The 27,287-nt window shown below is 33.7% G+C and overlaps 1 protein-coding gene and 1 long non-coding RNA gene across 2 annotated transcripts; both read right to left on the reverse strand.

Annotated features, from left to right (window-relative positions):
• Positions 1-15,676: 15,676 nt before the first annotated feature.
• Positions 15,677-18,916, reverse strand: LOC122594566. The gene is made up of 11 exons (XM_043767004.1): positions 18,881-18,916; positions 18,533-18,803; positions 18,023-18,110; positions 17,818-17,939; positions 17,651-17,738; positions 17,465-17,570; positions 17,215-17,292; positions 16,997-17,115; positions 16,661-16,914; positions 15,987-16,073; positions 15,677-15,901 (listed from the first exon to the last, which is right to left on the reverse strand). The coding sequence occupies exons 1-7, from the start codon at positions 18,911-18,913 to the stop codon at positions 17,275-17,277; spliced, it is 726 nt and encodes a 241-aa protein (XP_043622939.1). The 5' UTR covers positions 18,914-18,916; the 3' UTR covers positions 15,677-15,901; positions 15,987-16,073; positions 16,661-16,914; positions 16,997-17,115; positions 17,215-17,274.
• Positions 18,917-20,521: 1,605 nt separating this feature from the next.
• On the reverse strand, positions 20,522-22,656 carry LOC122594563. Its single transcript, XR_006323035.1, has 4 exons — positions 22,638-22,656; positions 22,026-22,260; positions 21,795-21,857; positions 20,522-21,312 (listed from the first exon to the last, which is right to left on the reverse strand). It is a non-coding gene; the product is annotated as an uncharacterized LOC122594563 (long non-coding RNA).
• Between the last annotated feature and the right edge of the window lie 4,631 nt (positions 22,657-27,287).

Consider the following 27,287-nt stretch of genomic DNA (forward strand, 5'->3'; position numbering starts at 1 on the left):
CAAAATTTGTGGAGCCCCGGAGTCTAATGGGAATGGGGGTCCAACGGTTTGTATTAGATGGATTGAGAAGATTGAATCGGTGATTGCTCGGAGTGATTGCTCTTATGATGACCGGATCACTTATGCTTCCGGCATGTTTAAAGATGATGATTTGAATTGGTGGAACAAGAAGGCGGGAATGATGGGTATAGATGCGGCCAATTGTATGACTTGGGCCTATTTCAAGATTTTGTTGAAGAAAAAGTTGTGTCCTTCTTATGAGCTCCAAACTCTAACATTGGAGTTTGTCCAACTTCAAATGGACGAGGCAGACTATTAAAGCTATATTAGATGGTTTCAAGATTTGTCTACCATTGTTCCTCGTTTGGTGACTATCGAACTGCGGGCCATTAAGAAGTTTGTTTTGGGCTTAACTCCGCAAGTCCATTTCTTTAGTGAATGTTATCATGCCTACTACTTTGGCGGAGGCAATAAACTGTGCTGGTAGTGTTACTAAGGATTTGATAAGAAGCGAGGTGTTGAGTAAGGTGTCTTCAAAGAGAAAGGAGGTTGGGGAGGCTAGTAAGTGAAGAAAGTTTGAAGGTTTGATTTCAAGCGTCCTAATAAGGGAAGTGTGATGGCGACAATTGAGCCGGTGGAGAAGGCTTATGTGGGTCCTCATCCGTTGTGTAAAAGGTGTTCCCGACATCATGCTCCCACCGTTCCACCATTTATTTATTTATTGCTTTAAGTCTTGTATTATTTTATTTATATACTTGTGTTTATATTTAAGTAATACTAGTCCATTTCTAGTATTGTTCTTGAGTTATTTTACACTAGTGGGTTAAACCATCAAGTGATGAGACTTATAATTTGTATCAAAGTAGAAGGCTAATATATTTGTCTAGATCTGTTTTCTTGATGGCCAACCTAAAAAATACTCAAGGAGGTCCTGGTCCTGAAAATGTTAATGATGAACAAAATGACCAACCTGTTTTCATTACTAATCCCCCAACACCTCCTCCTCCTCCTCCTTTACATGTGTATGTGCACTACTCAAACACACCTGTTCCTAAATTCAGTGGAAACAGTGATGAGTTTGGAACGTGGAAAGCTAGGATGGTACTTCATATTACTGGAATTGGGAGGTACATGATGAAAATTTTAAATGAAGGACCCTATGTACCAACTGCACCTCTCAATCCTCTACTTGATCCAACTGGATCTAAAAGAGGAAAGGAAAAGAGGGAGGGACACTGATCAGATGAGGAGAGGAGATTGCTTGATCTTGACACCAAATTAAAAAACATGATCCTTAGTACTGTTCCAGAAACCCTAATTCCCACACTAGTTCTCTTTCCTAGTGCTAAAACTATGTGGGACGAACTAGTTACCCAGTTTCAAGGAGGTGATGACACAATTGTCACCAGAAAAGTCTCTTTAAATATGAAGTACGAGTAATTTTTTGCTCTTCCCAATGAGTCTCTCACTGGTATTTACGCTAGATTTATGAGTATTATTAACCAGTTGAGAGGATTGGGGATTGAGAAAGACAATAATATACTTCTTGAAAAATTTTGTGATATTTTACCCACAAAATGGTACCAAATCATGAGTTATCAATGGCCTCCTGCCATCTCTTGCACATATAACTTTGTCTTCAAAGTCTTTCTTAGCCCAATCTTTTTCATCACCAACACAGAATTCGCCATCAAGCGCAACAATCTCTACTTTCATGGATGAAAAGGGTCCACTTGATATAACTTTGTTGGAATCGACATCAAACAACACTGGTTTCACACTAGTATTGTCGGCCGACTCTATTTGACTGCCAGTGAAGAATGTATTCGGCAGTCTTGCAAGAAAACGCAGCTGCAATGATGTCTTCTTATTTGTTTCAGGTGCATTGATAGATCTATGACACAAACAGAACATATTTCGTTATTAGATATATTGGTGGGAACAAATTTTGACTAGTAATATTACAAATGTCAAAGTTATGAGATCCTACATCGGTCTTGTAGAAAAGAAGCTTTGACATGAATCTAGTTAAAAAAGAACAACATTAAAAATAAAATAAAAAGTCAAAATGAATCTAGTTAAAAAATGACCATCAATAATCAAGATTTGAATTACCAATTTTCGAAGGAACGATGGCTAATTCATGTGATGAAAGCCCAGGCATCATATTTTGATTAAGACTGCAAAGATTGTATCATATATTCAAAAGACTTAAAAATATATAATGTAAAGATTACAGTAATAAACACATATAACAGTTTTTATTATATCTTTAATTAGACATTCACATAGAAGAAGCAGTAATAATCCTTCGTTTGGATTGATTATTGAGACCCTTCCTTTCCTAATCTCCAAAAGGTCTCTTATGTGCCATCAAACACTAATTCTTGTTTTTTTAATCAACAAACTTGGAATAAAATTTAATTTGTACAAGAAAACAATGCTTACAATATATACAAATGATGCTTATATTATAACTATCAACTGCCCCCTTTACAAATATATACACACACACTACAGAAGTTTCTATTTCAATAAAAATTAATATAGAAAATAAGATTATATATACATACAATGTCAACTACTACTACTATACAAGGAGTTGAAGTACGTGTAGCGGAATGTTCTGTGTGTTTGTGTGGAATGGTGTTGGGTTGTAGTATGTTAACTTAACTACCCGAACACATTAGTTTAGTTAATTTAAAAAAAAGGTAAATGGATGAAAACCCTCTAAACTCATGTACCGTATTGATACCTAAAGCGTACACTGCATAGATATCATGCTCAGTATTTATCACCCTTACAATTGGTTTAGTTAATTTATCACACCATTAATATAAAAATGATTTTTCTATGTTTTTTTTTTTTTTACAAAAATTTTACTTTTCAAAATTTTTTTTTTTTTTTTTACAGAAATATCAAATTGTTAGATTATATATAATCTTATAAATGTAGAAATGATATTTTCAAAGATCATGTATGTATGTATGTATAAAATTAAAATTTTCTTGTATAAATTAAACATCCTCAACAAATGAATGTATTCAATGCAAGAGGTTAATAAGGGTGCTGCATAATAGGTTACCGAGGCTACAGAAGTTGTAAGTGACATTGTGACTCGGTGAATATTGTTGGAAAGGTCCGGACATATTCATGTTATCTGGGATAATCATTTATTGTGTTTCTACACCACGGATAATGTTTTGATTTCAAATGATGTTGGATGGCTGGAACAATGTACATGAATGAGGCCCCAATAACATCAACCCAAAATCTTGATGTAGCATCTCTACCCTAGACCTAACATCCAACTCAAATTGAGTTAGCAAAGATTCTGGGTTGATGTTATTGGGTCTCATTCATCCACGTTGTTCAAGTCATCCAACATTATTCAAAGTCAAAAAATCTTCTGCGGCGTAGATATATGACAAATGATTGTCCCAACAAAAATGAATATGCCCAGACCTTTCCAATAATCTTCACCCAGTTACAATATCACTTACAACTTGTATAGCTTCTGGCTCCTCAAACCCATTACGCAACACCCTTATTTACCTCCTGGAGCGAATATATTCATTTGTGATTGGCACACCTTGCATGAACACATCCCTTAACAAATCTTCATCAAGACGGGGCGCCCTTCTCAGATTTTGAATCGCCATCTTCCTCCCATCAGTCCTTTTGAATACAGAGGCATTCTTACCACTATTAAATTTCCATCCAATCAATCCCGCCATCAGTTTTAAGTTGTTGATTTTGATTGATTTTCGTCTGATTGATTAATGGAGGAAACCCAAAAACAGTTTTTGATGGATTTAAATTTTGAGAAAACTTATTATTATTATTATACCTCTTCTCCTTTAAATGTTACTGTTTCATTTGCTTCGTCAGTTATTATCATCTCATTAATCAGTTAAAGTTACAAGTGATCATAATCAGTTATCTACTAAGAGAAGCAAGCAAACAACAATAGTTGACACTCGTATTGACTATTGAGTCTGTTTCAAATGCCTAATATTGTGTGAGTTATCATTTATTCATTTATCAATATGCTAAGCGCATTGGTTAGTTAAGTTATACATTAACTAGATTAAGTTACACTAACTTAAGTTTTCATTAATTAGTGTCTACATGAACTCCTTCAAAACTTTGACATAATAAGTTTAACTTGACGTCCTGACTACATGTATATGGGGGACTAGTATAATGATACATAACTCGTGTAATTTACTTTTTTTACTTTGCAAAGCTCTCATTAAGGATGTCTCGTGTCTTATTCACATCATCTTTATTTCGTATACATTTTAGCTCATTGAGAGGCTCTCATTAAGAGAGAGGGGCCCACTTACAGAATGTTATTTTGAAAAAATATAGAAAAATCCACTTTGAACATGAACATATGTTAAATAATAATAATAACTTTCATATATCGGTAAAAACAAATAGGGAGTAACTCACTTTTAAGTTTATACGAGTAACAAAATTTATGAAAGTTTATGGGAAATGGTTCTTAGACGTACATTATAACAAAAATGTCATTTCTTCATACATATTTTTTCACATTTTTAATGAAGTGTGTAGAACTAATTTATTAATTTATTCACATTTTAAATTGTGTAGAAAAAGTTCATACTTATAAGTGTGAAGAACTTTCAAAAATAATAATTTCTACACACTTATAAATGTATTAACAAAATGTTCACATTTAGAAGTATGAAGAAGTGTCAAACATTTTCACACTTTAAAGTGTTAAAGTTAATTTGTAACACCTAATTTCTTCACACTCCCCTAACGTGAATAAATTTAGTGTTACATTTTGACTTTTCACATTAAAAAATGTGAACAATGAATATATTTTTATGCACTTTTAAGTGTGAACTTATTTTTCTAACATATGTAAGTGTGAAAAAACTAAAATTTTTAAAATCCTTATACATTTTTAAATATGGGTTATTTATATACATTTTGAAATGTGAAAAAATTTACAAACATTATTTTAAAGTAAATGTGAACAAATGAAATATTTATTGTAGTGGTAGTTGTTTAAGTTGAAATAGTTGTATTAACCAATGGGCAATGACCACTAACTTAACCAAAACAAATTTGTGGTGGATCAGTAATCCTTGGCTAGACTAAATGGGCTTTAGGAAAATGAGTCATTGACATAAAGAAATAAACCCAGCCCAAAATAAAGTGATACTAGTCGCGTATAATTATCTGAATTTTGTCAAGGATACAAAATGAAAGATACTCTATACACTATAAATAATATTACGTTTGTACATACTTTTAGTTAGCGTGAATAAATTAAAAAAATTTATCACGTTTTTATGTGTGTAAAAATATAGAGAACCAAAAGTGTGTAGAAATAAATTCATACATAAAATAATGGTATTCTAAAGTTCATATTTAGCTAGTGTGGACTTTCATAATTGACTTGTCACGCCACATTTGTCCACACCACATATCTAGTTAGTGTGGAAAATTGTGGTATGACGAATTAAATATGAAAGTTCACATTAAAAGTATTAACTTTTGAAATACCATAATTTTAAGCGTGGATTGATTTCTACACACTTTTAATTCTCTATATTTTTACACACAACTTTTTTTAATTTTTTTCATATTAACTAAAAGTGTGAATAAATGTAATACTATTTCTAGTGATATGAGTGAAAAAACACTAAATATTGAAATTTTTAACAATAAAATGCAACTTATGCAAATATTTATTTATCAGTTTATCACTGACATTTCTACCTCTATCAATAACAAAACCATTTATTTTAGCAATAATCACACAAACTCAAAGATCACGATATATATTTAGAGTTATCGACACAAATCGTCCCTGTGGTTTACCCAGATAGTCAAGTTTCATCCCTGAAGATCCGAAACCTCAAGGTCAATCCTTTATAGGAGGATAAGGTTCCTATTTGGTCCTTTGACTTATTGACCGTCAACTCCCCACGGTTAACCCCCTCACGTGCCATTCACGTGAGGGGTAATCTTGTCTTTCCCACCCTTAAAAAAATACCAGGTGATACATATACATAATCTAACATATAGATAACAAATTCATTATACTAACTGAAATCATAAATATAAAAGAAATGCATTGTCTTAAGAAGAAAAATAGATCTAGAAAGAAAACAAGATTTACATCATTTATCTAATCACCATATCCATTTTTCTCTTATATTTTTTCCTCGTAAACCACAGATCTGTATTGTTTCTTAAATTCTCAAAACTCACACATTTATAATAAAAGCCCAAAAAGGAAAACAACTTATGTGTAGCAGCTTGATGAAGATCGTGAAATCAAGGATAGCCGTCATCAAAACAAAATCAAATCCACTTTTTGTTTTTGTTTTCTTTTTAATCTTCCTCTTATTTTTTTTCCCTACAATAGATTGTATAACTCACCATCATTTTTCAATCCAAATCTACATGGATCTTCGGCCAAGTTTACCGATGAAATAGTAAGGAATGTTGACGACTGAAAAGGGGATGTTTCATAATGCGATGTATCACTCGCCATCGCTTCTCGTCTCGCTTTTGATTCCCCCGATTGATCTAACTTTTGTTGGTGGTTGCTGTCACTAGATGAAAACTCGATAGATAGATGTGGGAAAAAAGATGGTGTTGGTGTTGGTGTCGGTACGAGTGAGAGTGATCATGTACTAATGCCTGATGGTGTCCTAGTAAGTGGTTTGTAGAAACAAGATTTGTGGGTTTAATTTCTTATCCAAATCAAATGTTTATGGATTTGTGATTGTAATCCGGATAAATGAAGATCCAGAAATTAATGGGGTTTTATATATGTATAATATGTATACATACATATATACATACATCATACATGTGTATATATGTAGCTCAAGAGAGAGCGAGCGAGATGGTGAGGAGGCTGCAGATTTAGGCTGGTGGGAATAAAGGGCTGCTGTCGGAATATGATGTCACTCCGGTAAATGGTTTCAAATGTGTAACCCAATCACATGGGTTTAAATGTGTGTCTGTATATTTCTTCAGTTGGGAATTTTGATTAGTAGTAGTAGCGATGATTTGAATTAACCCATCTAAGATCTGGCTTTGCTTTTTCAGATTTATCATTTTTGTATGTATTTATTTATCATCATGTTTATCCAATGTTTTAAAAACCGGTATTTTAGTTATACCGGCGTGGAAAAATTTCCCGGTATTACCAGTATTATCGGTAATACCGGAAATACCGGGCGGTACGACTATTTTTAATTTATTATATTTTTTGTGTAAAAATCCTACAAAATTTGTTACAATTTAACAAAAATAGTCAAAATGCAATTATAATTTACTCAAAAATAATACTAAATATGTATTTCATAACAAAATATAGGTTTTAAAGTTCACAAATAACAAAAAATAACATTAAATTATCATAAAAAATAATTTTTAAAAAAAATCAAAATTTATTTTTTGGAAATACCGGAAATACCGGCCGGTATTGAATAGTGAAATACCGGAAAAATACCGGACTTAAAATACCGGCGTGGTCTCCGGTACCGGTAATACCGGTAATACCGGCCAGTATTTAAAACATTGTGTTTATCATTGTTTTTTATTATCTTGTTAAAGAAACGGGGGAGACAAATAGAGTCAAAAGAGTGAAAAAGACTAGAATATCCCTCACGTGAATGGCACGTGAGGGGATTAACGGTGGGGAGTTGACGGTCAATAAGTCAAAGGACCAAATAGGAACCTTATCCTCCTATAAAGGATTGACCTTGAGGTTTCGGATCTTCAGGGATGAAACTTGACTATTTGGGTAAATCACAGGGACGATTTGTGTCGATAACTCTATATAATTATGAGAAATTAGGATGATTCCAACACGGAATGGAAATGATCCTTCGATGTCACAACAGTACGTAATCATTATGGTCAGATTGAAGCATTCTTCAATTCTTGCTTCTGGAATTTTTATTTGGATATATTTATAAGTTTTTCGATATAACTTAACTAATGATCCATACAGGATCGTCTATTGTCTAAAAGATTCAAGAAAGTTCATTCCCGTGACAATTTTCTTATGGATTAAATGCAAATCCGAATTGAATCAAAAATCATTAACGATGTTTTTCAAGGGTGAAATAGGTACAAAGCTAAGAAAATTCACTACAAACAATATTGCATTTGTTCACACTTTTAGTGAGTGTAAACAAATTAAAAATTTTGTCATGTTTTCTTATGTGTAAAATATATATAGAATTAGAAGTGTGTAAAAATTTCTTCACACTAAAAAGTGTGTATAACTAAAAATTCACACTTTTTAGTGTGGACTTTAATTCATAATTATTTTGTAACATCTCATTTGTTCACGGTAACTAAAAAGTTAGCGTAAACAAATGAGGTGTTACAAAATAATTATGAAAGTTCACAAAAAAAAAGTGTGAACTTATACTTCTACACACTTTTTAGTGTAGAGAAATTTATACACACTTTCATTTTTATATAATTTTTACAAACAAAAAAACATGACACTTGTGTGAAAGACTAATGCTCAAATGCTTATACCAATGGGTAGGCGGGTAGGATTAGGATCGAACCCGTTTCACTTGTGTGAGAGACAAATGCTGAAATGCTTATACCAATGGGTTACATTGTAGTGGTTTATACTGTAACGATAAATTCATAACATTTTGGCCTTATACAAAAATCATTATTATTATACGTCATTATGTCTTAACATAAGACATGATTATACTTGTTGTATATGTTGTATACAGTAAAACCTATATAAATTAATAATGTTGGGATCATGATATTTTATTAAATTATTGAGATATTATTATATCGATAAATTAATAAATTATTAATTTAAAAATGTTCATGTATCACTTTCAAAATTTTCATATCTAATGTACATTCATACATTAAATGACACAAGAGTCCAAAACAAATTGCTTTCAACGATAAAACTCGTTTCATGAATTCAATCGGCTCAAGTTATTTAAAAGATGTAAACTATAAAGAAAACATTCGTGAGCTTGATTACGAGTATGCATTATTAGCACAAAACGGATGTGAATGAGTTGCGAGATTATCCTGGTGAAAATAATGAATGTTATGAGGTTCAAAGCATTGAAGAACTTGTGATGGATACTATTCAAAATCTAGTTGATAATGAAGTTGAGGATGATACATTAATTTAGAAATCAATCACTCGGAAATAAGCATTATAAGCGGCTAACAACTTTTCACAACTTTTGTTGCGACAATGTCTCAACTCTTAAGCGCAATGTAGAAATTTAAGGATAAATTCAACATAGATTTAAAGTAAAAAAAAAGACAAGTGACTATAGATTCATTTTTTACTAAACAATATTAAAATTTTGGAATATTTAAGGAATTATTAATTTATAGTTTTGATTGGACCTATATATTTACCTTGGAGTTTCAAAAAAATTATTATTTTATTATTTTATTGATTGGTGTCTAATTTTGTACTAGTCCCAAGTTGGGACCGGACAAATTATTAGTTTTATTGATGTTATTAATTTATCGAGTATTAATTTATAGAAGTTCTACTGTATATGAAATATATATATATATATATTACTCCCTCCGTCCCATTTTAATTGTTCTATTTTGACTGGTCAAATTTTTAATCTTCCGACTTTGGCTGCAAATATCTTTGTGTTATATATTAATTGATAAAAGTTAAATCAATAAAAAGTACATTTAAAACTCAATCAGTTCATATATGTTATGTCAAGTTTTATATAACAAAAGCAATAATATTTATGGTCAAAGTTGAAAGAAAAAAACTCAAAATGTGAAAATAGGATACTTAATATGGGACGGAAGGGGTATGAATTTATCATCACCTTGTTCACACCTATGTAATTGAGTATTTGAAAGCATTACTTCGCATAATAAATTTATCATAAATGGGATGACAAATTACGTTTTTTATTTCTATACGAGGGCTAAAAGCCCGTGCTACGCACGTCAAGTTTGAAACTCGTTGTTTGTACGCATTTTATTGCGGGTTTGTTGAGTATGTAACCCAAGTTATGCTGTGTATGAGGTATATATTCAACCGGCTGTAGGTGCTGAAAAAAATGTGTACATGTTGATTTGTAAAAGCAGAATATGAGGCATAAAATATTATTATGACATATGGACAAATGACCATATAAATTGTAGACTGTGTTTGGCCATCTTACTTCACATTTTCATGCAAAACAATTGTGGCTCTGTCGGGACCTTTGTTTAAATACTTGAATAAGTATTTTATGGCCCTGGATCTATTGCACCACTCGACATTTATGTGTGCATCATATTTGAGCAGCAAGTACCGATTGTTTGGGACGACAAATCTGTTATCAAGGGGGATTTTGAATTTTACCACAGTATTCTTACTGTTCCTCCTCCGATAAACAGCATACCCATCTTCGTCGATTGTGGTTTCCTGATAAAATGGCTTTGGGAAATACTTCATGCATTTCCCCATGTTCATACATGACGCTTCTCTAGCATCCGGGCCGCACGGCCCGTGTAGCATGTAATCAGTAACAGCTTTATATCACTTTGGATCATTAGCTTCCAAAGGGATTTCAACAGAAATTATATCATCTATATTTGCCGGGGTTTTGCATCTCGCCATTTCATCAACCCATATTAGAATATGAGCATGTGGAAGTCCACGCTTTTGGAATTCAATTGTGTAAACACCTGCATGAACGTTAAAACGACAGAGTTAGTTTTAGATTCTAATTTTCAGGAGGTTACCACATTCAACGAATATAACAGTTTGAGGTTGAATACCTGCTAAGGCCTTGCCAAATATATCATTCTTCATGATATCATGCATCATGTCGTTGAGTTTCAATTTGAAAACGCGGGCCACATGTTCCGCACGATCATGAGACTTCTGACCTGGATTGAATGATAACATATGACCAACCTCCAGCCATTTTGGAATTGCTGTAAAAGTTATGAACAAATTCGGGTTTCCAAATTTCCTGCATAGGGCCATGGCGTTTTGGTAGTTTTGCACCATATATCTGGGACTTCCTGTGAAAGTTGCGGGTAACACTATACTTTGACCAAGTGCCTTTGCGTTGGTGTCCCGCGTGTCACAGCGTCGCATACATTGTCATACAGTTCAACCCGAAGTTCAGGTTGATGAGTCCGGACATATCGAAGATGCTTTTCTTCAACTGCAGTATAAGAATCTACCAAGTATTGTTGATAGAGGCAGCCGCCTCTTAACAAAGTTGTGCCTTCATTAGGTCAATAATGAATTCTATAACAATAGAACTCTCTCATTGTCAAGCAGTTCCTCTTGGTTTTCCTTCTACCAGTGTTTGAAAAATATGGGATTCTTTCATGATATCTAGATTCACCATAAGGAAAAAGCAAGGGATATTGTAACACCATGTAAAGTGGATGCAATTCTGAGATTCTCTGCAGGAACCCATTACTAGTGCTCACTAAAATATCCCTAGGCTCGAAACTCACCCCAAAATCATTTGTTACCAAGGCAGCAATTTCAGAAACATTTGGGTTGGTATATTGTCGCAAATTGGCTCTCTGTGCAGGCAAACATAATTCGCATGGATGATTCTCATTTGTTGAACACCAATCTCGTGCCATACGAAAAGCTTTTGCTACAGAATTATGCTCATTAAGCATATCCATGAGGTTTCCGAAAATACCTTCGTCAATTTTAGTATCAATTTTCCCCTTCCCTACTATAGCCGAAATGCGATGTCTTACTTCATTTTGAGTGTCAAAGAAGTAAAGCTGTGCATATCTGGGTTCAGCGCCATCGGAAGGAAGCAAAGACCCAATACGATGGTAGTTTTGGCCGCTTATTCTAAAGGTATAGACTCCTCTACCCTGGTTTATGGAATTATCAATTTGTGCCCCAAAAGATGTGAAGCAAAACATACTATTGTAAGTTCTGATGTTGTCACGGAAGGTTGATGTCCCGGGCTAATCATAATCCAACAACCTTTTAAGAGGTTCAGGGGTATCAAGTAAGGGTTCCAACAAAATTTTCCCATTTTGACAACACGATGAGAATGAAATTGGTTCAGATGCAGGGGTGCTTTTACTTCTTTCTTCATACCACATAACTGCATTGCAGGTCAGGCAATTATATGACGGGGATCCAAAATTAAGGACAGGAGGATCGACACCTGGAAATATTGCCTGAATTAGTTGGGTGCCAGGAATCAGTTTGTTATTTTAAACTATATATGTCAAAAGACAAACAAATATTCGCTTATGACAACTAACCTGATGTGTTGGAAGCAAGCCTTGTGACCCTGTGGGTTGTGGGACCTGAATTAAAGTAGCTGTTAGGAATATGATGACAATACTTATATATCATATTTGGAATTGTGTATATATTTTTTGGATGTAATTGTAGATGTTATTTGTGTTAATAATAACATGACCTGTTGGTGTTGTTGTGGCAGGAGTGTTTTCACAAACACCCGTACATTCGTTTTCAACCCTCTGCGTGTGTCCATGAATAGTAATTCCTTGTGAGATAGTGGAGTCTGCAAGTTTAATTTGTTTAAACGGGGCTTCAACCAACCTACTTTAACAGAATATTTTCTACAATTGAATAGTAACTAATTTGCATATGTCGTTAACCTGAGCATATATTTGCTGATAATTTGGTATTCGGCGCAGCAGTAGATCTTTTTGGCACCTTCTTCATCTTTCTCGTGACCTTGCCTGTGTACAGGATACCTAAAAATCAGTATTCTTAAAAATGGGGAAAAAATATACAATGTTTTGTTTCCTCCCAGTATTTGATCAGTAAGTCCGAGTTAGGGTTTTGTGCATTATATATGAGGGGTCTTTTAACCGATAAGTGCCATTTGTATGCGTAAACGTAGAATTATAACAAACCTAAATATATTGTATACCTGAACATATATTTGATGGGATTCTGTTTTCACACTTACCAGTAGCTCTCTTTTGCACGTTTTTCCTTTTCTTGGTCACCATGCCTGTGTTCAAAGCACCAAATAATGAGTTTTCAAAGAAGGGAAAAAAAACATATGATGGGGTTTTTTCATACCTTTATTTGATGAATCATTCTGAGGTAGGGTTATGTCCATTAATTTTGAGTGGCAGCCACCTTGTGTAAACATGAGCGGCTGTTTATCTGGAGTTACTATCAAGCCACAAAACATTTGGTCTTGACCATTTACCCTCTTAATTTTCTGTGTCTGTACAACAACTAAGTGAGACGCCTGTTTACATGAATATGCCGAAAGCGTTGGTGTTACTTTCAGTCCACAAAATATTTTTTATTTGCTGGTGTGGCTGATAATCTTGTCCGAAAATAAAGCTACTTCGTTATATACGTCTGTGAATGGATATCTAACCTTATCTTGCGTGACTCCCAAACCAAACAAATTTTGCGTCTTTTCTTCTGGGCCGGTATTTATGGCTTTATGTGTAACAACATCATTCGTTCCTTTGATATCTGGATATGAATTATTGTTTGTTATCAGCTTCAATCCGCAGAATGATTGCACTTTACCATCCGGCATGCTAGCTATATCTGAATGCAGGCAAACACCATAACTTTCTAGGGGTTTGAATCCACATAACAATTCATCCCCATCGTGTTGTATCCCAACACAATTACTTCCAAATATAAACGGGCATGATGTGTTGTTTGGCTTTAGTTTCATGCCGCAAAACATTTGCTCTGTACCATCTACCCTCCTAAATTTCTCAAGTTATATACATATACCATGACTTTCATCCGCAAATAAGTAGCCACTGTTATTTGGTATGAGTTTCAGAAAGCAGCTGTTTGGTTCCTTACCATTTTCCATGTCAAGAACCTTTAAGTGTAACCTAATTGAACAATGAAAGTATAGATTCTAAATTCAAAGCGACATATGCGCCTAGAGCTATGATCAGATAAAAAGAACCTAAGTTTACCAAGTATCAACCACTTAAATAGAATTAAAAAATAAACTGAAACATTTCAAACTACCAAACCATTGGGACATTTATTATTAATTTTTAAAAAGCATTTAATTATTTCAGTTAAGAATGTAAACGGATGGTCTTTATTGCGAACGCAAACTGCCCTGTATTATCTTACACTATTGAGCAGCATAATAAAAAAATACCAGGAACATTTCACCAACACATAAGCACATAACATCGTATAAAGACATATATAAAAATAATGGGCAAAGAGATGACATACCAGAACTCGCAAAAGCAACCTACTGAGTTCTAGACCTACGTTTTGGAAGATATGGAATACATATGGATGTTTAGCAAATCGAGTAATATTGGAATTCACCAACGGCAATAGTTAACAGGAACATCCAGTGTATCAGGTACAGGACAAACTGGTACCAAAAAATAAGCTGGTTAGATAACCAGAGTGGTATTGCAGGTCAAAATTAGCATTTAAAGTACTGTTAATGATCTGACTAATATTCGACATTTTGATCCATCAAGTAAAGTGAACAAAGTAAAGACTGTATGATGATATCAACCTTTCACCTCGAACAACAAAGAAGGAGTGACTAAAGGGAAACTTACCTGATATTTACAGATATGTATTAATTGTTGGGATTTGATGGCGCATCCAGCGACAAATAGGGACTTCCAATCTGGACTTATTTGACCCCCGTCCAGCTTGCTACCTCCATTAAAACGTAACCAAAAATATAGATCTAGAGCTAATATATTAAGAAAGCTTGATAAAACGGTGTTCTAAGATAATCGGTATGCAATTCATAAGTAGTACGGGAAACATACAATTAACATTTGCATAACATATAATAGGAAAATTGAGAAAAGCCATCACATGGACCATAGAATAACTAACAAATTTGCCCAGGTTTTGCCCAACCCATCCACCTTACTACCTCCATCAAAAGGCACCGAAAAGGATAAAATTATATTCGCGACGCTGCATCTTTGAAAGTGAATTATCATATGGCAGAGGATTGGAATTTAACAATGCAAAACCACAACCAGTTGAGTACTAACCATCAAAAGCACCACCCAATCCAGTTAAAACAGTTAAAGGTAGAAACATAGACCAGGTCAACTTATTGAGATGGTAATAGGTCAAAAAGAAGTATTCAGCATATTACTAAGTGTAAGCGGTCAACATTATAAGAAAAAGAAAGCATTCAAAATTTAGCGTTCCTGTTATACAGACAAAAGGCCAACAGCATTCAGTATGTCATAAGTTCTAAGGTAGGTATCAAACAGCTCACTCCTAAATAACCAGAAATCCAACCTTCGGAACTATTTAACTTTGTCTAAGTGTGCTATGCATAAACAACAAATCATTAGAGCTTTACAGAGATATATCTATTGGTTTTGGGCTGCCTGGGCCTCACCAAAAAGTCACCAGATTTAATAATTTCTACGTTTGACTCATTAGGGTCAACTATAAAAGAAGCAGCCCATTAGTGGCCTTTGTGAAGCATTTTTGCTATTGTATATTCCTGTTTGTGTTGTGCTTGATGATTGTGTAAGCAACGAAGCTGCTTATAATGAGAATTTGCAGAAGGTGGTGTCAGCCTTGTGAGCCAAACAACCTTCTAAAAAAGGGATGCAACCTTCCAACCATTTAATATGGAGTAACAAACAGGGTTTCAATGGTAACTGAGGTGCAAATTCATGATATCAAACCAAAACACGTACAGAGATGGTAAATTTCTTTCATAATGCATGCAAAGGTATGCACTAACATGCTAGAATTCAATTCAAACTTAAAAGGTTCCAAACGTAGGAAAAACAAAGCAAGTTCACAATATAGCAGGTAACATAGTAATGATAAAACCAGCGACATTTCATCTTAGCCTCTCAGGTGACATCCTCTCACTTGACAGCTTTCTTGCCACCCCTTTCAAAATTATTATCCTACATTAGCAAACATGGAACAGCAAACATGCAATACAATCATGTAGATTGACTTTAAACCTAAGTACCTTTTTTTCCCACGAACCAGCTCGTTTTCAAGATTATTTCCAACCCCTTCATCGGACTTCATAACCACAGTTGCAGCCTCGGCATCACTGAATTGTTACATACCATTAGATCATGTTTGTTTATATTTGCAAATGTTATCGAGGAGATATTTATTTTTGCAACCTTATCTGGAAGGTTATATTTAAGTAGGAAAAGATGAGCAGAAGAGTATGCAATTAAATAAATCAAGTAGTTAAGGGCAAGCGTATGGTCTAGAACAATAGCAAAAGTGTAAAGAGATGCAATTCTATACAACAATATATAAAACGGGGATGCATACTACCTTCTACGCTTGGTACTGTTTCTATTAATGTGTCATATTTCATGATTAAGGGTTTCACATTTTCTTTCTCGTCTACCGGCATTTTAGCATCAATCAGCCTTAACATAAACTTATCCAAATCCCCAAAACAAAGTTTTATATAGTCTTATATTTACAGCTCGAGGTAGCAGTTTTTATATAACCGTTGACCTTAATTGTGGGAAAAGCACCTACCTTTTCCGCATTAGCAAACAAACTTCATATTTAGCGTTAGTTATTATCTGAACACTACAACTCTATCTATGAGTACCAATTTAAAAAAATTGTGTGCCGGTGTATATATATATATAAATAAGTCAAAACAATTATTACCTGTTCTCAACCGGGTTTTGAGTTACATTTGACTTTGCTAATGAAGATCCCACCGACTCATTACCAGATGAAACTAATTTCTTATCCTCCTTGTTGACTTCTGGTTTAGAAAGCTCAGCGATAACTTGAGAACAGTTAAAACTCTCATAATCAGCAACTTGATAATATGTGTGGCTTTTGATTTCAAATATATGAGACGTCCCAATAAGTTGTTGTAACACAGGAGGCATCACATAGCTATCACCAGAATCATCCTGAAATGAGCCAAACCAGAAAACGTTTAAATTACAGCAGAAAACAAACTTGTATGTAACGATACTATTCTTAGTTGCATACCTGTTCAGCATCAGCTAAGAGTGATTGGGTGGCGGCCTACTAACTTCTCAGCTGTCTCGTCGAATAGCACGATGACAACATCAGCAGTTCCATCGGTAATATCCGCTTGGATTCTATACCTGTTACATTTAGACAGAGGACCAAATTAACATTATGCCAAAAACCTTACGTTGTAGAACCATATACCTGGCTAAATACACATTTAACAATACATTTACCTTGGACGTGGGTAGCTAACCTCGGTGCTACATGACTCACACCAAAATGATCCCTTTTGGTTAGGAGTGACACCCTTCCTGCATTTACCAAGGGTGCATGTGTAGTTAAACCAACTATTCTTTGTCTAGATATTGGTAATCATGACTGTGTTTCGGAAGGCAACAATCTGGAGTAAAAAAATTCAACAGTGAATCACATATTCAGCAGAAACTGAATAATTAAACCTTCAAATATGTATAAAGTAGTAACCTCGCGTTTGCGTTTTTCTCTACCCCATTCCAGCAGCTGCTTTAGGGTGTCTAGAGTAGGACGAACTTGCAGCACTGGTAGCCCGGTATCAATTACGTCAACAACACTACAAGTAGTTGAACATCAAAGATACTAACAATGGCAGGAAAAGGTTGGCAGGAAAACTAAATTAATGAGTCTACCTACCTTATTGCATCTTTGAAGGTCTTGATTGCAGGAATTTCATCGTTATCAATCAGCAAGGTTGCAGATGAGTTTGAGAGGCAGAGATTACCTAGTACATAACACGCAAGTAATGATGAGCAATCCTACTATAGTCAACCAAAGCACCATAAAAACTACACTACAAGTACCTAAATACTCCTTGGCAATCATGCCAGTCAAAAGTATGGTATAAGGACCAGGATGTTTGCTCTTCCTTTTAACCCTTTCATCGCCAAAGTCCTCCCAAAGTGTAACCCTTAGCTGATAGCCCCTGACACATAAAATAGAGTACACAATATAATCAGAACCATACATGGTGGGTAGAAATGAAATAGTAGAAAAATCTGTACATACCGCTCGTTTGTCAAGTTGAACTCCACTGTCTTTTTACCCGTGGATTTCTTAGATGGGGCACCAACAATCATCACATAACCAATGACATCTACACATACAAAGACACTAACATCAAAATATAACTAACTAAATCATAGATTAAATAAATGTTCAAAAATTGTCAAAGAAATAAAAACGTTTCTCGATAAATTATGGTAATGCTGTAGGATTCGGAGTCAAATAGTGTGACAGTGGTTATTCCTGATATGTAACCATTACTGGACAACATTTAATAAACCAAGTTAACCAAAAAAGGTGCATAATAATACCCCATATTCAGCAAAATTTTGTATGTCATCATTCAGAACGACGGACAAATCAACAGACTAAGAGCGTTTTTTGCATAACTTATATTCATTACAGCATCACATATTGCAAAATAACATCTTTTCATGTAAAATAAACCGGACTATCATAAAAAATCTTAACAAAAAAAGACGATAACATAAGCGTAAATATATATAAACATACCAACAAAGTGCTTGTTATCGGTCGGGGTGAGCTGCTCAAAAGGAACCAGCTGGAAAGGGTATCGATTGAACTTTTCAATTTCATCAGTCGCCTTTCGCACAACAGTCGACCCCTGCAACTCAAGCATGTAATCACTGTCCTTGAGAACCCTACATTTTTCAGGATTGGGAACAACAGCAAAACCCTTAACTGAATACAAACAGCCTTCCTCAAGAATCTTCTGGAAGCGATGTGCAATGAAGCTTTTTGCATAGCAGTGAATAACACTTCCCTGCAAACAGATGATTTATTTGGCAATAAGATAGGGTACATAACATATGTTAAAAAGATTAATTTATAGCTACTTACCTTCTTGTCAGACATTATATAGTCTGTACTCATGTACTTTTTTATTGATACTAGGGACATCCCATTTTCTACACAGTAAGAATCCCGTCAATTTCTTCATGAAGAACATCAATGAATATATGATCAGATTTGCTGGCAGTAGCATCAGTTGCCTTTCCCATGGATTTCGGTTTGAAGAAATTTATATAGAGTGTATATATGATGCGCAAGATGTATTGCAACACTGAGAATATTTAACCCTATATATAGGGTAACAATGAGAAGATTGAATCCCATTAGAATTCTATAACCCCCATATGAATTTATCAACCGAGGAAACTGAAGAGGGGTGAGAAACACATACTTGGTGAAGGAAAAAGCAAAAGTTTTATCAGATGCTAACGTAATTTAATGACAAATAATAATAATTGAAGAAACTCAAAAGCCCAGATTAAAACCATTCACACACTAATACATTCATTCATATATACATACACCGTACATAGTTACCACCCAACCTAATTACCACACAATAAAATCTTAAAACTAATAAGTAAAATTATAATTACCAGTAAATTATTTTAATCCTCAATTAATCTTTAATTCATCGGCACTTAATTCAGGCTTACAACTTTTATATAATATATAAGATATCCAAATAGGAAGAAAGTAATTATGCAGAAACGAGACTTTGCACAACAATCCAATGATATTGGTACCAAACATTTAGTCCAATATCAACAACTTATGAAGACCAAATAATGTCGTTAAATCAATGTCAAATGCGTCACATTCATCATATTCCACGAATAAACATTTAATACATGCTTATTTTCCACCAGTTATAGTACGAAGAAAATTCCAACATATATTGATTTAAATGCATTACGGATTCACATTTAGTAAAGGACACAAGGAGTAGGTCCCGACTGCCGACTCCTTAGTGCTAGCTACCTTATTTTCATTTACAGTGTTATAAATTTATTTAAGCTTTGTAACACAGCACAGATTAGTTCATTTTTATATAGCCGTGTATATATATATATTATGGTTTAAAGCTAGCTAGCTAATTAATTAGGTCTAGTATATATTAAAACTGGATAAACATTTTAATAAATGTTATAAGCTATGATTTTGATAGCTTTATTCGTAAACTAGCTAGATAACTAATGTATGTAGTGACATGCAAAATTATTGTGCACTGAATGAAAGAAAGTCAATACTTTATTGCATATAGTCGAAGCGTCCCACGTGAACAACTTGAGCATGGAATCTAATTTTACTTTTCTATTAATCTACTTTTACTACAAGATAAGTGACATTTAGTGACTGAAAAAAAGTGTCACTAAATCTTTATAATCAATTTTAACCTTCTCCTTTTGAAAAACAAACAGTCACTAAAAGAACAGTAGGTACAGGTCTATTACTACACCAAATTTCAGTCAAAAAAAAGTCAAAAACTATAGTGTCTACAAGTTTCAGGCACTAAAAGTCGTAAAGGACAAAAGGCAAATGTAAAAAAACGCATTAGTGACAAAATGTTACATATAGAAATTTCAGTCACTAAAAGTCTTTCTATAAAAAAAAAAATTATTCCTCATATATACAAATAATTTAAATGTCAAAATATATATATGAAGTAAATAAACTGAAGTGCTATCATAACAAAAGCGAAGAAATGAATATAACTAAATTTCAAATGGTACTCAAATTTATTAAATATATCAGTCATTTCAAACAAAATACAATAATACGTAAAAACAACAAAATTTGTCGAGATGCTTGGTTTGATATGCATCTCCCTCTGTAACACGAATTAAGGAAAATTAGATGTCTGGAACAAGAAAAACAAAGTAGATATTTGGAATAAATAAAGTAGATTTGCATTCATGCCGTAAGGTAATTAATTTAGCTCTATTCGAAAGGAAATATCATTTGCTGAATATACGAATCTTCTAGATATTCTACAAAAGTACATAAACAGATAGTTAACCCAATCTGACCCACTAGATCTACAAAGCATCCTACTCTTACCTGAACTAGCTACCCATTCTATTCCATCTAGCCATTTATCATTTACCATGATTCAGTGTATTATCTCTCTTACGGGTCAAATATATGGATGTTAATTTGATTGGCAAAACAAGTTCAAGTCAAACATCAGCCTTCCCAAAAAAACAATCTTAAAAATAACTTGTAGATGAGCAAAGGACATAGAACCATAATAGAGGAGATAGAGATTCGGGGGGAAAAAAAAACATATTAAATAACCATATGCAAACTCAAAGTGACAACTTTATAAACTGACTTAACTGTAAGGGTGTTCAATAGGCAACCAACCCATTTTCCCACCTCTGATTATCACTGCTATAATACGTAGGTTTCACCTTTGAATGCATATCCATTAGGTTCTACCATCTCCCACATCTGGAAGCACATCATCAAACTTAAGCCTGCAAATCATTATCACAGTAAGATATCATGTTACTGACACAAATAAAAACTAAAACCAAACAATATATTATATTAAATTGTCTAAGCCCCGCTTGATCACAGATTCATTATGCACTCCAAGAAGTAAAACCAGAACTTCAAAAAGTAGCCTATTTTGCTTGCCTCATGTGGCATTACTACATCAAAAACTAGCCTTGAAGTGATACACTTTTTCTACATGTTTTAAAAAAGCCAATTCACAGTAATATTCTGAGCCAAATGAAGAGCGCGGAAACTGTGCTGATGCTATAAACAGCAGTAACTATGATGCCTGCTGGAATCAAAACTCCTAACCTCTGAAAAGAGTACTCGATGATTTACTATTTGGTAGTGAATATCTTAACAAATGATAATGTATTACCTCAAGTTACTATAAGGACCAACATGCAAAACTTCAAATTCTACTCGACTAATAGCATGATTACTTTTTAGACAAACTAACCATACGATATCATAGAGCTGAAATTTCTCCAACATTGGTAATGTTATGTCATTTCAAAGCCCTCTGAAAATTTATCAAATAAAACACATTAGCGTGACGCTTGTAAGTAACAAACAGTACATGGTTTTCCCATTAAAAACATTCAAGAAAAGTGATATACCCATTACTTACAACTTCATTAAAGGTATCGTAGTGACTAAATGCTTAATTTTATATACAATAAAATCTAACCTTATAAATTGTAGGTAGTGCGATCTGAGACAATGCATGCATTTTCTCTTGCAAATTCTTGTAGAAAAAACAAAGAGAACATGTTTATAAGTTATAAGTAGGGAACCCGTTACAATGTAAAGCAAATCTTAGTTGTCCAGATACAACCTTTGCAACGGTGGAAACATAAAGAAATCGAAAGCGTGTGCATAATTAAGTTGTGGCATAACCTTGTTTCGGAGCAGGGTAACCTTTTCTGTTATCCAAAAGCAACAAATGATGAGTTATAGAAATATAACTTGTATAGCATTCTGACAAGGGAAATAAAGAAAGCTATAAGGTTGAGATTGACTAAATCTCTGAAGCAAGCTTATTGTCAAATGTCAATTAGCAATTGCTATAAAAAAGGTTCCCTCTCTGACATAGCAATCGATGCACAATCATTCCTTGGCCTAAAGATCTATTTCTTATTGACGAGGCAATGGGACCAAAGACAACTTTGGTTATGTCTAACAGATGCCAAAACTCTAAGGCCAAGAGCAAGCAAGCAAGCATGCAGTAGGTTACGCAAATATCCCAAAACAAGATCTAAGCATTAAACCATAAATCAAATTAACAATGAGGGAATTTTACCCCAAATATGTCATTGAGGGAATTTTACCACAAATATGTCATTGAGGGAATTTTACCACAAATATGGCTACTAGCTTACAAATCTTTGAAAAGTACAACAATGAGGGAATACCACAAATATGTCATGGAGGCATTTCATCACACTTAGGGGCAGTTTGGTTCACATAATATTTTTAAAGGAATTAGAATTTGTTAAAGGAATTAGAATTCAAATGAATTGGAATTGAAAAGCTTTTGTGTTTGGTTGACAGAATTCAATAGAACTTAGATTAAGGAATTCAATAAAAATTACATAAAATGTCAAAATTAACCTTTTCTTGTAATCTTTTAAAATGTCATTCTATTTTTCATTTTAACAAGTTAATTAATTCCTGTACAAATTATTGAAGAAGATTAATAAGTAAACAAATACATAGATATATTAATAAATAGATATATAGTAACACGGAGTACATGATAGTCATGATTCATGGTACCACCAAGTCAACAACCCCACTTTTTTTTTTACAGAAACCAGAAACTGTCCTTTTTTTTTTTACCCAACCCCATTTATTCTACCAAACAATAACAAGATAAGAAAGATCGATTGATACAAATAACCAGAAAAAGGAAATGAATCGATTTACACCAAACAATCAATTATACAGATTTATGGCTGAAGGTGGTTAATTCTGGCGGTGGCATATATCTGGTAGTGGTAATATTCCGGCGATGGTTAATTATTGTGGTGGTTAATTCCTGTGGTGGTTAAGATCAAGCAGTCATCAGATCAGATTCAAGGAAGACCTTTTACTTTGTGATTTAAGTGTGAAAGGGTATTTTGGTAAGTAAGTATGAATTCCTTGGAATGTTTGGAGATTCCATCAAGTTATTGAAGGAATTGTAAATTTCATGTTTTGAGGAATTTGATGGAATTTATTAAATTCCAATTCATCAATTTCTCAACCAAAAAAGGGAATCAATGGAATTTAAATTCCACTTCTTGAGAATTCTAAAGGATTCCAATGAACCAAACACCCCCTTAGATTGCACTTGATGGAATAATGAAATAATCTTTTTTCTTCCAAGTAGACTAATGATATTTTATTGGGCAATAAATTAGTACTAGTAGTTGTAAGCTATAAATCTGATTAGCAAAGTGCTTTTAGAGGCTTACATAAATTTAAAAGCCTAGAAGTTTTAAAAATAAATTAATTTTAAAATAATAGTTTTGTTTTGATATATATTTAATATCAAAAGTCACAACCCCAAATCCTAAAAGCCCCAAAAAATCCTTAAAATAAAAGTTAGTATCAAAAAACTTAACTCTTAACTTCATCTCCAAGCCTTTAGCTAACCAGTAACCACACCTCCAACTTGAAGCTTTTATACCAAACATACATGGTTAAAAAATATATAATGAAGAATAAAGTTACAAATTGTACCCACCGCAAACTTTGACCCCTTAATCAAGGAAGGAGGTAGTATGGGAGCAGTGGGGTCAGGTGCCCCACTCCAATTTTAGTATAATTTGAATGATATATCTGTAAGTTTTTTTTAAAAAGTAAGAAAAATAGATGATAAATAAATACAAATGTTACTTTTGTGTTCATAAACTTATTCTTTAGAAGTGATTCATTATCGAAATATTTATTTTGAGATGGATCTTTTTATTAGAAAAATAAAAAACTTGGTTTTTTTGTTCTTAATAGAGAATGAAGAAATGTTTAAAAAAAGTATGAAGAAATATTTAAAAAAAGCTTTTTGTCAGTTTCTTTTGGTTCTTAAGAAGTAAAACCCGAGTTTTAGAACTTAATACGACACGTACATACATGTAATGGGCAAAATTGTTACAGATAGAGGAGAAAGCATGACCCGAGTTTAGATGGGAAGCTCGATCTGGTCCTCATCACCAGCCATCTCCCGAATTTCACAAGATCGGCTCCTAAAATAAATTCCATCACCCGACTTTTAGATACTCGGTTTATTTAACTTTTCTAAGAAGTAAATATTTAACTTTTACAAAACCCCTAATTTTGCAATCCTTTTCTAAAAAGTAAAAACTACTACTAGTCCAACAAAATATTCTAAATAATCAGTCAGACACACGGCGTTTAATTAATTTCGAGCGTTTCATGGAGCCCTTGTGTTGGTTGTGTGAAGGCAAAAAAACCAACGTCGCATTCGATTTTATCCCCTTTGCCCCCAACATGTTTCCACGTTGTCTCTACTTTAGATAGATATCATTGCTTTCTATTCTATTCACATCATAAATATTAAACATTTATCTACATATCTCTGCTTAATTTATTGTCTAAAACAATTTATAGAATTAATTATGGATGAAACCAATTAATTAAAATATCATTTCCCCCATAATGCATGCATGGTATTCTCCATTCACATCGATCAAAATATAACTACTTCATGATCATAAGTGTTATGAGTTTTATAAGTGTTTTCTAATATATATGATACCAATGTATGCAACAGATCGATATAGTGTCAACCAATATGTAAATAAGTTCTTGGATATAATTAAAATACGTACATTAGAATTCATAGCTATGACTTGACCGTGATCAGTATGTGACGTATCTTCAAAAGCTAGCTGGTTTTAACTAAAGGAGGTAGGCAACATGGTACTGATGATAGGTTGTGAAAAAGAAGGAATTTTTGAGATTTTTTTTTCCATAAGTAAAATTAAAGATGTAGTGCCAATTAATGGGAATTTGTACTCCATTAGTAAGGTCTTTGATCTTATTAACACTATAAGAAAAATGTCGATTAGTGACGAAAAACATTTGGTCACTAATTTTGTTCAGTGACCAAATTTTCGTCACTAACAATCCAAATTTGGTTACTATTGTGGTTAGTTACCAAAATTTGAATGGTCACTTTTCGTCACTAAAGGTCTGTCATTTATTTTGTTTAGAATATTTGGCCACTAATCTTGTCAAGTGACTAAATTTATATAGTGACCACTTTTTTTTAATGGTAACTAAATAAGGTTATTAGACATCAATCGACATTTTTCTCGTAATGTAAGATCCATTTATGTTTGAGTCTCACTTATTACATTTGTGGGAATAAATTAATAGCATATTTTTCAAGAATCTCAAGTTTCATTCCAGTTATGTATATGTGATTTAGGAGTAGGTGTAGATTAGAATGTCGTTCGAAAAAAAAATAGTGGTTGAAAGTTGAAACGTACATAAAGCCTCAGTTTTGGGTACAAAAAGAGGGCTACTTATGGCACTCGTGTTGGTTGCTATATGGCATTTAAAAGAACATTGACACCGACACGCCTTCGTTGGTTTCTGAAGAAATGAAAAAGTGGTATTGTGGAGTCAGCTGTTTCGGTGTTTATATCTAGCTATGTGTGTAACAATAACAACAACGGTACCCAATCTGCCAGAAGTTGGGTTTGGGAGAAGTATGATGTAGACAACGCGCCTTATCGTTACACGAAGGTAGAAGGGCTGTTTCGAGAAGGACCTCCGGCCAAAAAGAGGTAAATTAAGGATAGAGGGTGTTAAGAGTTTAGTTATGTGTGTAAATATATGTGAATAAATCAATTCTCGTAAATATAAAGTGATTGTGAGAAAAAATTAAGTTATAAAGATGTATTATAGCTAGTATGTGAGTGATGTATGTGTTAGTACGTTGGATTTCACTTATAAAATTGATGAGATGAAATTGAGCTGCTGAAAAAGGGATGAAGAAGTGGTGTACCGTAATGACACTTAAAAGCCCTTGATTGGTTTTTTCTTTTATCCAAAAAGATCAATATCCATCTATTCTTTGGTTAATTACCCAAGAACAAAAGACACCTCATATACCCCCGCGAATATGACAGAGAATGTTGGGCCAAAACCTACCAAAGTCATCAGTTCCCAAGATAATTAAACACTCCGCCGGGAGAAAAACCCACCACGTACGATAAAATCCGTAGTCTTGGATCATTATCTTTGGTCCCTTCTCTTTTGAGTGGTGATATAATTAGTACCACAAGAATTGATATGTGTGGTACAGATATCATTGCCCTTCTCTTTTACATTAACATAAAGTGGCGTTATTATGTTTCTTGTTAGAAGTTTTTTGTTTGTTTCATTTTAGCTAGGTCAGCTGAAAACACGAATCACGGGTTCTTTCAATGTTCGTTCGTCTTGCAAATTCTTTAAGCTGTTTGGTCATTGGTGAGATGCCGATTCTGATGTTGCTTTCATTCAGCAATGGCTAGCTAGAATGGTTTCTGAATATATCTTCGGTGAAAGAGCTAGGATGCAAATTAATATATCGTACGTGTGGGCTCTTAGGAATGTTTGTGTCGTTTTTTGACTAGTGCGGCCGATCGAGGCAAAACGTCTCGTCTTCTTTGATAACTTTGTTTTGATGATGTTTATATGAATTAGTAGTAGATGCAGTTATTAATTATAAGCAGTTTTGATGATGTTGCCTCACATCCCTCCTGACTTTTCTCCATGTGATGAAATAAATAATCAACCCAGCCTTTGAACGTAAGGGCTAGCTGTAGTTTGGATCTTTCGAACAACTGCGCCACTGCGGTTAGTATGATTTCCCCATTAATTGTATCCGGCTCCTAGCTTGCTACGTACTTTAGTAAAATTTCGCGGTTAAAAAAAAAAAAAAATGAAGCAGCAGACTAGC

The sequence above is a fragment of the Erigeron canadensis genome, chromosome 3 (genome assembly GCF_010389155.1).
Source record: "Erigeron canadensis isolate Cc75 chromosome 3, C_canadensis_v1, whole genome shotgun sequence".
Taxonomy (NCBI): domain Eukaryota; kingdom Viridiplantae; phylum Streptophyta; class Magnoliopsida; order Asterales; family Asteraceae; genus Erigeron; species Erigeron canadensis.